Genomic DNA, 15685 nt, shown 5'->3' on the forward strand with positions numbered 1-15685 from the left:
CACACACACACACACACATACCCCAAATGGAAATCCAAGGAACAAAAAAAAGAATTTTTTCTAAATGTAGTCAGATAAGCTGCTTTACAGAAAGCAACAAAACTAAACTTCAGTTCCAGAGGATCAATGTCCTTTTCTAGCTTCCATGACACCAGGCACCCAAGTGTTATACAGACATACATGAAGGCAAAAATTCATACACATACATTTTTTAAAAATTAAGTCTATTTAAAACTAGAAAATCTCAAAAGCAAATCATAGTGAAAGAAAAGGAACAGAGCCTAAGTTCAGGTACAAGATTTCCTGCTTAGATTCTTCTATTTCACTCTCAAATAGGATAAATAAAAACAAGAAGCCATGCAGCTCAGCATGGAAGAGAAAATCTCAATACTGCAAGTACAAATAGAAACTTAAAGCATATATACTCAAAATTGGGGGGAAACATGAAAAGGTAAAGACGCAAAATCTGAGTATAAACTTTGCTTGGATCATTGGTTTGTTGTAAATTCTACATGCAGGGGAGATAGACCCTAGATAATCCCAATAACCTGCCCCTACCGCCTAAAATGTAGACCACAGAAGAATCTTCACTAGGAAGAATCTACCCTCAAAAGTTGCATAACACAAGATCTATGATTTGATGTTTCTTAACTCAGTGTATTCCTTAATCATATATAACACAAGCAGCAGAAAACTGGCATCTTTACTGTTAGGATGTTAATGAACAGAGACTAGTAAATAGACTGGAAACAAAGTGTTTACCTCCCACTCATCACCCCCCACCTCCCAAAAAGGGACACAGAAAGGGTGAATTAAAAAGTCTGACTATAGGGGCTGGAGAGATAGCTCAGCGGGTAAGAGCACTGACTGCTCTTCCAAAGGTCCAAGTTCAGATCCCAGCAACTACATGGTGGCTTATAACCACCCTTAATGAGATCGGACACCCTCTTCTGGTGCATCTGAAGACAGCTACATTGAATTACACCAGAGTGAATTGGGGGCTGGAGCGAGCGGGGCCAGCAGAAGGTCCTGAGTTCAATTCCCAGCAGCCACACACATGACAGCTCACGGCCATCTCTACAGCAACAGTGTACTCATACACATAAAATAAAATAAAATAAAATAAAATAAAATAAAATAAGATAAAATAAAATAAAATAAAATCTGACTATAATCTTTGTCCAAATTCTTAGCTGATATCAAATAACAATAGGTACAGGCAGAAATTCCTTCCACAGACTTGCTCCCAGATATGAAGTCAATGAGAAAAAAGCTTTAAAAGAGAAGAACTGGTCTGATAGAGTTGCTATACAGTGTAGGGGAGGTAAGTCTGCCTAACTCCAGGCTAAATAGTAGTCCTTAGAACAACAAACAACAACTCTTTTGAGAATACCATAACAGCCAATTTCCAACTAAAAATTGTAGCATGCCAAGACACATGACAATAAAGAGGATCTGATAAAAACTGACTCCGTGTGGATCCAGATGCTAAAGTTACCAAACTTCAAAGCACTCTTTATGAATATATTCAAACAAAGGCCCATAGACCCAAAGATCTGAAAGAAGAATCTTGGTGAGGAACAAAAAGGAACCTCCGGAGATAAATGACAAGTATCAAAAAGTAAAATGAAAAATCAGCCTGAGCTAAAAGGAACACTAAAATGAGAAATTAGACAGTGTAAGAGCTGATGGCAAAGAGAAATGAGCAGAGCTGCAAAGAGCTGGGGTACATCTACACACACATAGCACACTAAGTATCTGGAGCCACTACTGTCACACATGAATTATTATTAAAAGCTCTAGAAAAGCCAGATTTAAAAGAATGTCTGGAAATATCAAGTAGAAATAAAGGGGAAATTTATTTTCCATTGTATTCTTTCCTACACTACTAGAATTTTCTATTAATGGTTTGTATAATGATAAACTAACAATATACTGGTAAATAAAATATTTAGAAGTAGCTTTGTCATAAAAATTTTCTTTAACAGAATTTTTCTTCTTAAATAACTGCCTAAGTATAATTCTGTTTTGTTATGTACAATGATCAACACATATAGACTAGCAAAATGTTTCTGCCATATGTCTCTCAAACACTACAAGATCCTTGAAGACAAAAACAAAGTATAATTTATGTTTATGTCCCCATGGCTTAGTACAGCTTACTGTAACCTGAATATAAGCTTTTATAAAATGTTGTAATTAAGAAATTAAGATGAAAGAACTCGAAAGGGCACGTATTAGGACCCACTGATGTAGAGGAAATACAATGTATAAATATTTATAAGATGTCTTTATAGTGGCTTGTCTTAAAAGAAAATTACCATATGACTGAATCTACAATTCAGTCATGGCAAAGAGCACTGATGGAAAAAAATTATAGTTCAATTTAAATCTAATGACAATACCTGCTCATAAGCAACATAAACCAAGAAAGGGGAAATAGGGCTTTGGATTTAGCTCATTCTTGTCTGGGTTCTATCTTCAAACACACACACACACACACACACACACACACACACACACAGACGAGGGTGTGTGAGGGGGACAGAGGGAATGAGATAGATATGTAGGGAGGAAAGTAAGTATAAATCCTCTGAAAATATTTTTTAAAAATATCAAATAGTCCTAGGTTTCCCCAATATCACTCAAAGATAATTGTTTACTTCACATAGATGCCCTTTCAAATGTCAAATTGAGAATTTACTCAATTTCAATTCTAATTCAAACAAGAAAAGTTTATTCTTTTCTGATTTGTTGCAATCAAAATAAGAGTTCATTTTTACAGTGCTAGGGATCAAAGCTAGGGTTTTACACAACAGGAAATGTTCCACCACTGAGTTACACCCTCAGTCTCCAAGCAATATTTTTTGTGCATGCATGCACTGTGTATATGGAAAATGGAGTTCAAAGTTGGGTGTCACCCCACAGGACACAGTTCACCTTCTTTTAAGGCAATCTCAGTTAGCCTGGAACTGTATTAAGTTACAATGGAGGGCCAGCAAGCCCCAGAGAGCTCTGTGTCTTCAACTTCCTTGCACTAAGATTATAAACAAGTAATTTTTTAAATGGGGTTGGGCTTTGAACTCAGATCCTCAGGCCTGAATGGCAAGCACTTTACCAACTGAGTTATTTTCCCAACACCTGAAGTACTACTTCATAGATTTTGTATTAAAATTACTTTGTTCATTTATCTCTCATCCTCTGCCTCATTTCCTCCTCTGTGTGCCTCATTTCATCCTCTGCCTGCATTCCCCTTCTCTCCTTTCCTTCCTTCCTCCCTCTTCCTTTATTTTACTTTTTTCTTGACAGGGTCTTGTTATGAATCCCAGGCAAGCCTCATACTGAAAATCAAGCCTCAGTCTTCAAACTGCTGAGGCTGTATCTATTCCTCATTGGCCAGCTTGTATCCCTTTCTTTGTGTGTACCTAAGCATGCACTTGACTCATTTCTTAAGGTATTAATACATTTAATTGTTCCTTTTCTGTTTTGGCCAGCACAATAAATGCTTAAAGTTCCTTCTGAATTCCATGTATTTCCAAACATCTGCTTAACATGTTTAGCATGTTTATAACTAAACGAACAACAAAGCTATGTAGTTATTTATAAATTCTTTAACTCACTAAAAGATACAATTTTAAGTTAAAACATCACTTTGTTTTCTATATGATTCTATTATTTCTTATTATTATGTCCAAGGAGTTCAAAACCAGAAATATTTTAAAATCAAAGCAAACCATCTTAACACGGGATTAACAGACAAAATTCCTAGAAGGTACCGAAATACTTACATTATGTTCAACTCTAAGAAGCAGAGGCTCTAAATAACTTACACATTGTTTTCTTTTATGATGCTTTCCCAAAGCTATGTATTTTCCAGTCTTTATTAGTGCGCCTTCATTTTGACCTACTTATTATTTCCTTCAAAACTTCATTCCTTTTATATTTCTTGCTTGTCTAGAAAGTGTCTCATGATGTGAGTTCTAGATTATATGCTCTACAGCAGAAAGAACTATATGAAAACAAAAATGTTTTAATCTGTGATATCTAAAATGTAGCCATGGAGGTATTATGAAATATGGCTACTACTACCTTCCTATATACTAGTAACAAACTGGAAATGAAAACAGGTAAACAATCTCATTTGTAACTTCTTCAAAAAAGACATGCATAAATACCTTGGAATAAAACCAAAGACTTTCTTATATTAAAAACTTAAGTTAAAGAGCACGCTATGTGGTAATTTAAATGAGGTGTCTCTCATATAGGTTCAGATGTTTGAATACTTGGTCCTCACTTGGTGGTACTGTTTGGGGAGGTTTAGGTGTGGAGGAAGTATACCACGGGGAGCTGGACACTGAGAGCTAAAAACCTCTTTTGCCATTTCTACTTTGCTCTCTGTGTGGTTTAAGATGTGAACTCTCAGCTTGCTGTTCCAGCCACTCTGCCTACCTGCTGCCAGGCTTCCCTGTCCTGCCGCTGCTGGACTCTTATCCCTCTGGAACCATACACCCAAATAAACCCTTCTTTCTGTAAACTGACTTGACCATAGTGTTCTGTTACAGTAATGAAAAAGTAACTAATATACACTGGAAAATAGAAAGATCTTCCATAGCCATGGATTGGAAGAATATTACAAAAGCAATTTACAGTTTCAATGTATTTTCCATAAAACTCCAATGCTATCAAACACAGAAACAGAAAAGGCAACAAGAACAATAAATCTGTAAAGATCATATGGAAGTACAAAAGATTTCAGACAGCCAAACGATCCTGAGCAAAAATAATGCTGGAAGAAGCATTACTATACCTGATCAAGTTATACTACAGAGCCACTGTAACAAATGAAAACAGTATCAGCTTCAAAACATGCATGCTGATCAACAGAACAGAGAAGACAGAGATATAACCCACAGCTACTGCCATCCAATTCAGACAAAGATGCCAAAAACATACATTGGGAGAAAAAACCCAAAAAACAAAAACCAGCCTCTTCAACAAATGATATTGGGAAAACTAGATATCCATATGTAGAAGGAAAATGGACCTCTATGTTTCAGCTTTTAACAAAAATCAACTCCAGTTAGTCAGACCTTAATGAAGACCTGAAATTCTAAAACTATTAGAGAGAAGTATAGGGAAAAATGGTCCTAATTATGATTCCAGTCACTCAGGAAATAATGACAACTGACAAATGGAACCTCATAAAATTAAAAAATTTCTACAAAGAATGGAAGCAGTCAATCCAGTGGACACAGCCTACAGAATGAAGAAAATCTCTGCTACCTATATTATCTGACAGGAGGTTAGTATCTAGAATTTATAAGAAGCAAAGAAGCTTAAGCAAGAAATACAACAACCTGGCTAATGAAATGTACAAACAGTTCTATTCCACTAGCCATGACAGGAATACAAATCAAAACAACACTGAGAGTCTGTCTACACCAGCCAGAATGACAGTCATAAAGAAAACAGAGAACACAAAATGCTAGTGAGGATGTTGACAAACAGAAATTCTTACTGCTATTAGAAATGTAAACTAGTTCAGTCACTATGGAAGGCACAATGAAGGTTCCTTAAAAAAACTAAAAATAAACCTACCAGATGACCCAGCCAGACCATTCCTGGGTATTTACTCAAAAGACTCCAAGTCAAAGTATTATAATACTTATATATTAATGTGTGCATAATAATCAAGTTATACAATCAACCCAGTATCCAACAACAGGAAAAAAAACTAAGAAAATGTGAACTACTTATACACAATGGATATATATAGTTTTTGGTCATAAAGGGACTGTGTGGTTTTCAGGAAAATGGATGCAACCTGAGGACAAATATGTTTTCTCTCATTTGTGGATCTTAGATTTTACAGAGATACATAAAATTATGTATAGATATTTGACATTAAAATAGAAGTGAAACTGTCTAAGGGAACAAAAGGGACTGGGAGGAGGGAAAGCCAAGAAAAACAAGAGTAGGTGGGATATGGAGGGTATCTGCTCAATGTACAGTTTATGCATATATGTATATATATATATACACACACACACACATATGTATGTATGTATGTATTTTTTTCTTAAGTGCTGAAGAAATAGTTTAGTGGCTAAGAGCATTTGCTGGTCTCTCAGAGAACCTGGCTTCCATCCCCAGCAGTCACAGCAGCTCACAGCCATCTGTAGCTTTGGTTTCAGGAGAGCCAGCACTCTTTCCTGACATCGATACCAGACACACATATAGTGTACTTGCATACATCCAGACAAAACATTAATGCATAAAATAATTTTAAAAAATAAAAAAAATTAAAAAGGGGGAAAAGATGGTGTCTGATTTTTTTTTAATTTTTTAATTTTTTTAATTTATTTTTTATTTTTTGGTTTTTGGAGAAAGGTTTTTGGAATAGCTCTGGTTGTCCTGGAACTCATTAGGTTAGCCATGAATTCACAGAAATCCTCCTGCCTCTGCTTTCCTAGCCCTGGGATGAAGGGTGTGCACCACTACCACTCAGCATATCTGTTTATTTTTTCGCTTGGTTTTGTTTTTGAGACAGGGTCTCTATGCAACTCACCATGCAGACCAGACTGGCCTTGCACTCACAAAGATCCTCTTGCCTCTGCCTCCTCAGTGATGAGATTAAAGGTATGTGGCACCACACCTGGCTCAAAAAGATAGTGTCTACTTCAACTGAAGAATATGGTTTGATTTCTCTAGACAAAGTATCACCATGTAATCTAGGCTAGCTTTAAACTTACTATGTAGCTCAAACTAGCATCCATCTTAGTGATTGGTCTGTCTCATTCTCTTGGGTACTCACAGATTCCAGACCTATGCCACCATACCTAAATGAAGTGGAATTTTAGCTCTCTCTTAAAATTAATTTAAATAGCCACATGTGCCTATGTTATAGCTATTTCTTTGGGGTTTGGCATGGCCATCATGTTCTTGAAGTTGAACAGCTGTAATAACCAGGAAGGCTGGTAGCTACTGGAGTTGCCAGTACAGAAGCAAAATATTGCATCTCTTTTCATTAAGGAAGTTATGTTTTCCTCTTCATTTTAAACAGCCGAAAATTGTCTTGGGACAAAATACTTGATAGCAGGAAAACACTCTCTAGATAGCTTTATAACTTAGCAATCTGGGTAGTGTTCTATTTTGAGAATAAACATTTTTTTTATATTCAAAGACCTTTAAATAAGATTGATTTCAGTAACTTGCTTTAGCATCTATTACATAGCCAATTAAAGCTATGACCCATACCTCTACAGTCAAATTTGGTATTTTTTCAATTATACTATACCATCTCTCAGATTTAATACACAACTCATCAAAATGTCAGACTCAGCTAATACAAAGTAGTGACATTTCAAAACAGTAAGAGAGAAAAAGATGACAGATAAGATTCTAAAACAGAGCTAAGGACTTGCTTTCCTAAAATTTCAGAAATCACAAAGTTCAAAATAGAACATTAAAAAAAAAAGGAAAAACAATGGGTAAACACTGATTTTCAGAATACAAAACAAAACCACTAAGATTCACATTTAAAATAAAAAACAAACAAATGAACGAAAAACTTCTGAGCCTCGGGAACTAAAGAGATGGCTCCCTGGTTAAAAGTACTTAAATATATAATCATGAGGACCAGAATTTGGATCCCAGCACCCACATAAGGCAGGCATACAACAATCACCTTTAAGTCCAGATCAAAAGAATGAGGTATTCTCTTCTGTCTTCCATGTGCATATATGTGTATCAGTGCACAGACATGTGTATATACACTCAGACACAGAAACATGCAGGCACACATAATTAAAGTCTTAAAAAAAGAGCTAACAACAATCTTTCAAGGCAAAGAATTCTAGTAGTATAAAAAAAAAAAGAATATACAATCAGTAGCCATATGCTAAAATTTTTATTAAAGACCCATCCAAGAAATCAGGAACTGGAACTGACATTATAGACTTCCAAGAATCATCCGATTAGATGACATAAAAACAGGTGGCAAACTAAATTTTATGACATAAAATAAAGGGTTAGTTTTAAACATACAATTTACACATCCCCCCCCCACACACACATACCCAAAATGGCCAAAAGTTGGAAAAGAAGAAATTTTAAATCAGCTGTTTAACTTATCATATTTTTGTTTGAAGATAACCAAAGAGTTTGAATGATAACCAATGGTAACTGAAGTATTGGAAACATGAATACTCAAGTTTATAAGATAAAGTTTTAAAGTAGTTCTATATTCTAACAGAATTATTCAAACAAAGTTTGTAGAATAAATTTTTCAAAGCATTTCATAAGTTCTCATGACAGATAAGATAATTTCAAAATTAACAGCTATTTAAGGCTACTGTTAAATAGTATCATTCACTAGGGATGCATTGATACTAAAATATAGCAGCTTTTACTTTTTAATGTGTTCTGAGCTCAACTAATATAAAGCATATATATAATTCATATATCCTATCATAGCAGTATTAACTACATAGTAAGAATTTACAAAAAAAAAAAAAAAAAAAAAAAAAAAAAAAAAGGAAAATGCATACAACAATCACCTTTAAGTCCAGATCAAAAGAATGGGGTATTCTCTTCTGTCTTCCATGTGCATATATGTGTATCAGTGCACAGACATGTGTATATACACTCAGAGACACAGAAACATGCGGGCACACATAATTAAAGTAAGTCTTAAAAAAAGAGCAAACAACAATCTTTCAAGGCAGAGAATTCTAGTATTTAAAAGAAAAAGAATGTACAATCAGTAGCCATATGCTAAAATTTTTATTAAAGACCCATCCAAGAAATCAGGAACTGGAACTGACATTATAGACTTCCAAGAATCATCCGATTAGATGACATAAAAACAGGTGGCAAACTAAATTTTATGACATAAAATAAAGAGTTAGTTTTAAACATACAATTTACACATCCCCCCCCACACACATACCCAAAATGGCCAAAAGTTGGAAAAGAAGAAATTTTAAACCACACAGTAAAAATATAAACAATATAACAGAAGTTTGAATGTCTCCTTCCTACTGCATGATAAACATTTTTCACATACCTCATAAAGTAGTACATGTAGCCCCCACCAGAGAGGGCGACTGGACACAAAACACTCCGCAAACTTTCTATCTATATTATAGGCTCAGCTTCCAATTACTAGGTATAACCTACTACCTTAATCAGCTAAGAGGTTTTGACTTATGTTTGCTTCAATTTTCTCTTCCAATTGTTTTAGAACATTAATTTAAAGTAATCTTGTCTATTATAGTCTTGTTGTAGCATTTTCTCTGTCCAATCACATTAGGGCAGTAACAGGCCTGTAATTGGACAGGATAGAGAGGTGGAGCTAGAAGTTGAGGAGGAAAAAGGACAGCGAGCAGGAAGGGGTGGAGCTTCTTCATCCTGGAGGCAGAGGACAATTCAGACCCCAGCGTAGTTATAACCACCAGGATAAGGTTTTAACAAGTTTAAATTAATTTGGTCAAAATTTGTCTCTATCATTTGGCACTGAAATTATTGTATTGGCATCTTGTAATTGTGATCTTATTATTATATAAACCTGATTAGATAATTAAGCCTTAAGAGTCATGCTTTACCGGGTACTAGGCGCTAGACAAATGATTGTCGACCTGAGTTCAACCCCCAGGACCCGTGCGAAGGAGGAAGAAGAGTACTAATTTTACATACTATCTTCTGATCTTCACATATGCTCTGTAGTATGTTTATCCTCTATAACCCATTACCACCCACCTACCCACAATAAAAGCAATTTTTAAGTTACTTTTAGGTTGGCAATTAATATAGTCTGCAAACAAAAAATCCAGAATGTTCTACTCACTACAAGTAATAATAGTTGAATATCTTAAAGTGGAAAATAAAATAATTTAATTAATAAATGTTTTGGTTTTAAAAAATTCTAATAGACAATTTTCAAAATACTCACCCCTCTTCTTTTCTACCTGGCATTCAAATTATATAGACTAACAAATACCTGAAAATGAATACCAACATTGAAAACAAGCAGGGCTTCCTACTGTTCAATGTTTACCAGAATAAAAAAAAAAAAGGAAACTTTTGCAATTGCAGGAGAAGAATTATACTGTCAAAAGCTACAAATAAAATTTTGAATGTGTCCTTTCTAAATGAGATCAGCAAATATGTACGTAAGTTAACTGGTAGATGTGTTTAAATAACACTGGTAGGTAGGCAGGGGAGTAGGAGCAACAATGCCAATATGCTATCTTCTGGGCTTAAAAAAAACCCAAAGTGCTACAAATTTATATTAATATATTGTTCTATTATTTACACATTTTAAAATACTCTTCCTTTATCTTTAAATCCCTATTATGTTCTATACATTTTCATGTGAAGAAACATTAAAGAGATTAAGTAACTTTAGCATCAAAGAGCTAACAATGAGCTTCAAACTCAAATCTAAATGATTCCAAATAACTCAAGAATAAAAATATGACAATTTTAAATTACCTTAGAAAATTGTTATTCATAGTGTCTAGTCAAGTAGTATTTTAATCAGTCATTCACTATGAAAGACTCTCATTTTATATCCAGCAAAACACAAAATGTTAACTTTTTATGTCCCTAAGTACTAATATATCATTTCTTTCATCTACAACAGTAAAAATGAGTAGTTAACCTTCCATATTCTCATGTTCAGTACCTACCAATTTAACCAACTCAAGACTGTACAGTTTTTGTCATTATTCTCTAAATACAGTAGAACAACTATTTGCATAGAATTTACATTGAGTTAAGTATTAAATAATCTCAAGATGACTTAAAGTATATAGAAGATTTATTGTGTGTAGGTTATACAGAAATATTACTCTTTTATAGCAAGAGCTTAAGCACCTAAGTACTTTATATTCATGGGGTGGTTAGCACTAATCATCCTTGGACTTTAAGGTCATATAATCAGGTACATTACATTTTAAACAGAATATAATTGTTATTTGTAAAGAAAGGTATCTTTGCTTTTACTGGCAAAGATAAAGCAATGATACCTCACAATCTTCAGAAATCTGTGACATAGGTTGTATATGTAACAAACTCTTTTCTCTTTATGTTTTACTATTTCAAATGCAGGTAAAGTAGCTATTAACCAAAATGCTTGGGATAACAAATGTCCCAGATTCTGTAATTATTCAGATTTCACAATACGATCACAGATTCTGCCTATTCTAATCGAAAAAATCTGGCATCCAAATACTCTACAGCGGTATTTAGCTCACTGCATTCCCACTGCCTAAGAACTTACCACCCTTTTACTCTTTCTCTAGATGCTCAATTCTAACTATTCACCTTCTACCTCTGAGTTCTAGTTTGTTACCTTCTTTGCAAAGAGGTTATCAGTTTAAAGGACCACAAAGTAAATCAGGAGGAAATAGTAAGGAAACTGCATTAGCTTGAACCTTCAATTAACATTCAATTAAACATTCAATTAAAGAAAGAAAAACAAAACTTTGAAACAGGTTGAGTATCCCTTATCTGAAATGCCTGGGCCCAAAAGTATTTCAGATTCCGGATTACTAGTGGATTTTTTTTTTCTAAAGTTTTGGAATGTTTGCATATATGAATTGGATTATTTTGGACCTAAGACTAAACACAAGCTCATTTACATTTTATAAATAGCCTATACACATACTCTAAAGGCAATTTTACACATGAAACAAACCTTTAGATTGGTGAAGAGTTGGATGTTCAGAAGGATTCGGATTTTACAGCATTTCAGAGTTCAGATTTGGGATTAGGGATACCTAACTTGTAACTCTTCCACTCTAACAAACAACTATAACTATGTCTTTCCCCACAGTGAACCTCTGCCAGAATTTTACTTCAGACCAACAAAGAAACAATAAAGGAGTTAGATAGATGAGGATTAAAAATGTAACCCAAACCACTGGCCAAATTGTAAATCACTTCAATTGTAAATTACACTTACCCAGTTAGAAATGTAGGTGTTCCATTTCCTTCTCCCTCACAGAGGTCCAGCCTGCTCAGATAAACCTACCATACAGATGAATATATTGAAAATGTATGTTCTAAGAAACAGGAGACCCAAAAACAGAACCAAAGGCACTGAGGAAAGTACATTCAATACCCCTCCTTCTAATCCTCATTGGAAAAATAACTTCGGGGGTTGGGGCATGAAAGCTACTTGCAAGTAAGTGTTTCCCTCGTTAGAAGTCACCATAGAAACATGGGGGAAAATTATGTTCCACTCTCCACCCCCAACAGCAAGACAATCCACAAAAATATATGACAAATCCCTAAAACAAAAAGTTTACTAACCTAGGCATTTAGGAGCTCACAGAAACTGAACTGACAACCAGGAAGCCTGTATGGTCTAACCTAGGTCCTCTGTATATGTATGTGTTATGGTTGTACAGCTTGGTGTTCTTGTGGGACTACTAACAGTGGGAGCAGTGGCAGTCTGACTCTTTCCTTTGCCTCTTTTTGGGACTCTTTTCCTCCTATTGGGTTGCTTCCTTCAGCTTAATATGAGGTATGTGCCTAGTTTTGATATGCCATATTCAGCTGTTATCACTGGGAGCCCTGTCCTTTTCTGAAGGGAAACAGAGGAGGAGTGGATCCGGCAGAGAGGGTAAATTAAGGCAAAGGAGCTTGGAGAGCAGTGAGGGGAAACCAGTGAGGATGTTAAATAAATGAAAATAATAAATAAAATAAAAAATAGTTTTAAAACTCTCAGATAGGAATATTTATAAATATAGCACATCTCTTTTCACCTCTTGCTCTAGAGAGAAAGCAGGGAACTGATGAAGAAATATTAGCCTTGATGAACTTTAAAAGACTGGGCTAAACATATGACACTCCCCACAAAAGTCCTAACTTAAAAAACAATATCCTTTGCAGTCTTCATACAAGGTATAATAAACTCAGTTGTAAAAGTCAGTCCAGTGTGTACAACTGCACGGTAACAAGGGAGTATTTAGCTACTCCTTCTTCCTTTCTGAAAATCTGCTCCTTACCTGGCTTTCATGACTTTACCACTAAGATAAAGATCCTTACTTTGCAAGATCCACCTCTTGGGACTTGACCTATAAACTCCCATTCCTCACAGCCCAGCCAAGCTTGAGCAGCTTATGTGATTAAAATACTTCCTACTAGTGCGTAAATGAATTTTAATCCACAAGGTTCAATTCCACAAATGCCATTAAGTCACATTATGATTAGACACAAAGGTTAATCAAAGAACTCATTCTTCTTACTAGAAAAAAGAATTTTAATCAATGTAAAGAATTTAAATCTGTAAAGAAGAGTACAAGAATGTCTGTTTCACATCACACTTTCTTTATCTCATTCTCAAGCTTCATACTCTCCCCATGCGCTGGGGATCCATATTTCCTCTGGTTAATGTCAATACCCAGGGACACAATGTGGTAAGGTATAGCAAATAATAAGTATTCAAATCCTGAAATGGACTATAGATGGTATTCTGGACTTAATTTTACATATTAGGAACAAATATAATAAAGACCTTCTAAATAAACCAATATACTCTTAAGATACTTATAAATCAAATAATAAACACAAATCAATAAAGTTTTTATCAGTTATTCCCATAGTAAAATGTTAATATAGTCCCTCTTAAAGTATATATTCCAAGGCTATCAGTAGATGCCTGAAATGTGACAAGTACCAAATGAATCCTTATGTATACATACCTATGGGAAACTTTACTGGTAAGGCACAGTAACAATAATTAACAGTAAGATAGAAGAAAAATTGTAATATACCCTAGTAAAATGTTTCTGTGACTAGAGTTACACATCTTACAACCTTGGCATAATTTTTATCTTTCCCTATAAAGTTAGGAACGTTCACTTTTCTCACATACAAGCAGCACATTATGGCTTCTTGTTGACATTAGACGAATTAGTAACAGCACTACTTTTGTACTGTGGGCCATCATTAAATAAAATAAGGGTTCTTGAACACACTGTAAAATTATCAGTCAGTTTGATAAACAAATTACTACTAAAGTGTCAGACAGATGGGAGCATATCCTGATCAGATTCACTGGAGAAAAAAGTAGTTTACATTTCAGGTACAGTAGTGTAAGAAACACAATTTTATCATTGAACTTCGAATTGTATACAATTTAAAAATTATGAGCTTCTTATTTATTGATTTTTTTTCCATTTAATGATTTCAAACCAGCAATAAACTACACAAAAAAACAAAAGTGTATACAGACAATGAGAGACTACTTTAGAAATTATCTGTTTAATCTGTAGCCCCTGTATTTAAAGGGCACTAAACCAGCTATTTATTTTATTAAGAGCTGACATTTTTTCACAATTTTTCTAAAAATTTATAATTCCAAACTGACATAGTTGACTTAAGCTTGTTTCTAGTTATAAAATTAATTCTGACCTATACACCGCTTCCTAAACCAAGATATAAAACATAGCTCTAAAATACTTTTATGTTAAAATACAACTGGGTTTGGTTGGTTCATATGAAGGTATTTTTGTTTTACCTGTCAGTATTTTAAAAATCAGCAAATTGCATTTAAAATTCTAGAGTTCCTATATTATTTTAAGAAGGCTGAAGACTGATTCCACATTCATATATACAGTTAATCAGACAGACCTGAATACTGATGCCTCTCAGAGGACAGAAGCTCTCTAGTGCACTGACATGCTTGCTCATTATCTGTCTAACCTGAAGGCCTGTGAAGGTTACTCATTCTTATCATTTCCAGTTCACTGGTACACTTCATGAGATCATTTAAATGTAAAAGGCCACAAAGCACACTGAAGTTCTTTGTGACTTCATTTAAAGGTTAAAAACAAAAAATGCAGAAGTCTTTGAAGAACAAAACAAAATTCAGACTGATGGGAGAATAACATAGGAGGTAAAAAGCCCACCTGTAAGTTTGAATAGTGTGAAAAACTGTCTAACAACTCAAAACATTGCTTGGAACTTTCTGAATTCCACTGCTCTGGGTCCTAACCACACTCCGTGTTTCTGAAGCTCCCTTACCTTCTCTCCATCCATAAGAATAAACACTGAATACTAAGCTCTATGTTAGAGAAAACTATTAAGCCTAAAATCTTCAAAATTAAGTGTCCTTGAAAACTATATTACCTCAGCTTTATCTCCCATGTACTAATTTTCCAAGTACTTTCTACTGCTTTCTGCTTAATATTCAATATCAGTCCTTGGTTCAAGGCCCAGGGTTGAGTTCTAGATGGACTCTTGAGTATAGAAACTTTTTCAGCCTTTATATTCACACGTTTTATTATATCTTCTCATCCAATTTCCACAGTCTATTTCATTCAAAACTCATCCCTAAACCCCTCTCTAAAAAGTTTTGATCAAATTTGGCTAGTGGAGCTAGAAGAGTGGGAGGAGGGCAAGAACAGAAGGAAACCCAACTGCCAATCAATACATTCAGATTGTTAACTTATATAAAAAGCATGCAGACTCTTCCATAGCTATAAAATAATTTCATATACTAAGTGCACAAAGTGGAAAGCTTTTTAGCATGTCGTGGACTCCAAATATCAGTACGAGTCCAAGAGTCAATTTTTTTAAAAAAGAAAAATAGAAATGGGAATCTGGGAAAGACCGAGGTTAGGCACACTAACCCACATTAAGAACTCAAGCCCATACCCCCAAAATAAGGGGT

The 15685-nt window shown here is 34.7% G+C and overlaps 1 protein-coding gene across 16 annotated transcripts in view; it reads right to left on the minus strand.

Moving 5' to 3' along the window:
• Btbd10 (BTB domain containing 10) overlaps positions 1 to 15685 on the minus strand; it is a 60255-nt gene that overhangs the window by 43746 nt on the left and 824 nt on the right. For 5 of the 16 annotated variants that reach the window (XM_031387944.1, XM_031387933.1, XM_031387943.1 and 2 more), the window contains one exon: positions 11969 to 12033. The exons of 6 other annotated variants lie outside the window; for them this stretch is intronic. Coding sequence is in view for 2 of the 10 variants with exons in the window: in XM_031387943.1 (XP_031243803.1) it covers positions 11969 to 12033 (65 nt within the window). In the remaining 8 variants the exon portion in view is untranslated. Of the gene's footprint in view, positions 1 to 7687; positions 8241 to 8558; positions 8691 to 11968; positions 12034 to 14643; positions 15663 to 15685 lie in introns of those variants that run through there. 5 more of the 16 variants (XM_031387934.1, XM_031387937.1, XM_031387932.1 and 2 more) reach the window with 4 other exon arrangements.

This window comes from Mastomys coucha, unplaced genomic scaffold, assembly GCF_008632895.1.
Source record: "Mastomys coucha isolate ucsf_1 unplaced genomic scaffold, UCSF_Mcou_1 pScaffold21, whole genome shotgun sequence".
Classification (NCBI taxonomy): Eukaryota; Metazoa; Chordata; class Mammalia; order Rodentia; family Muridae; genus Mastomys; species Mastomys coucha.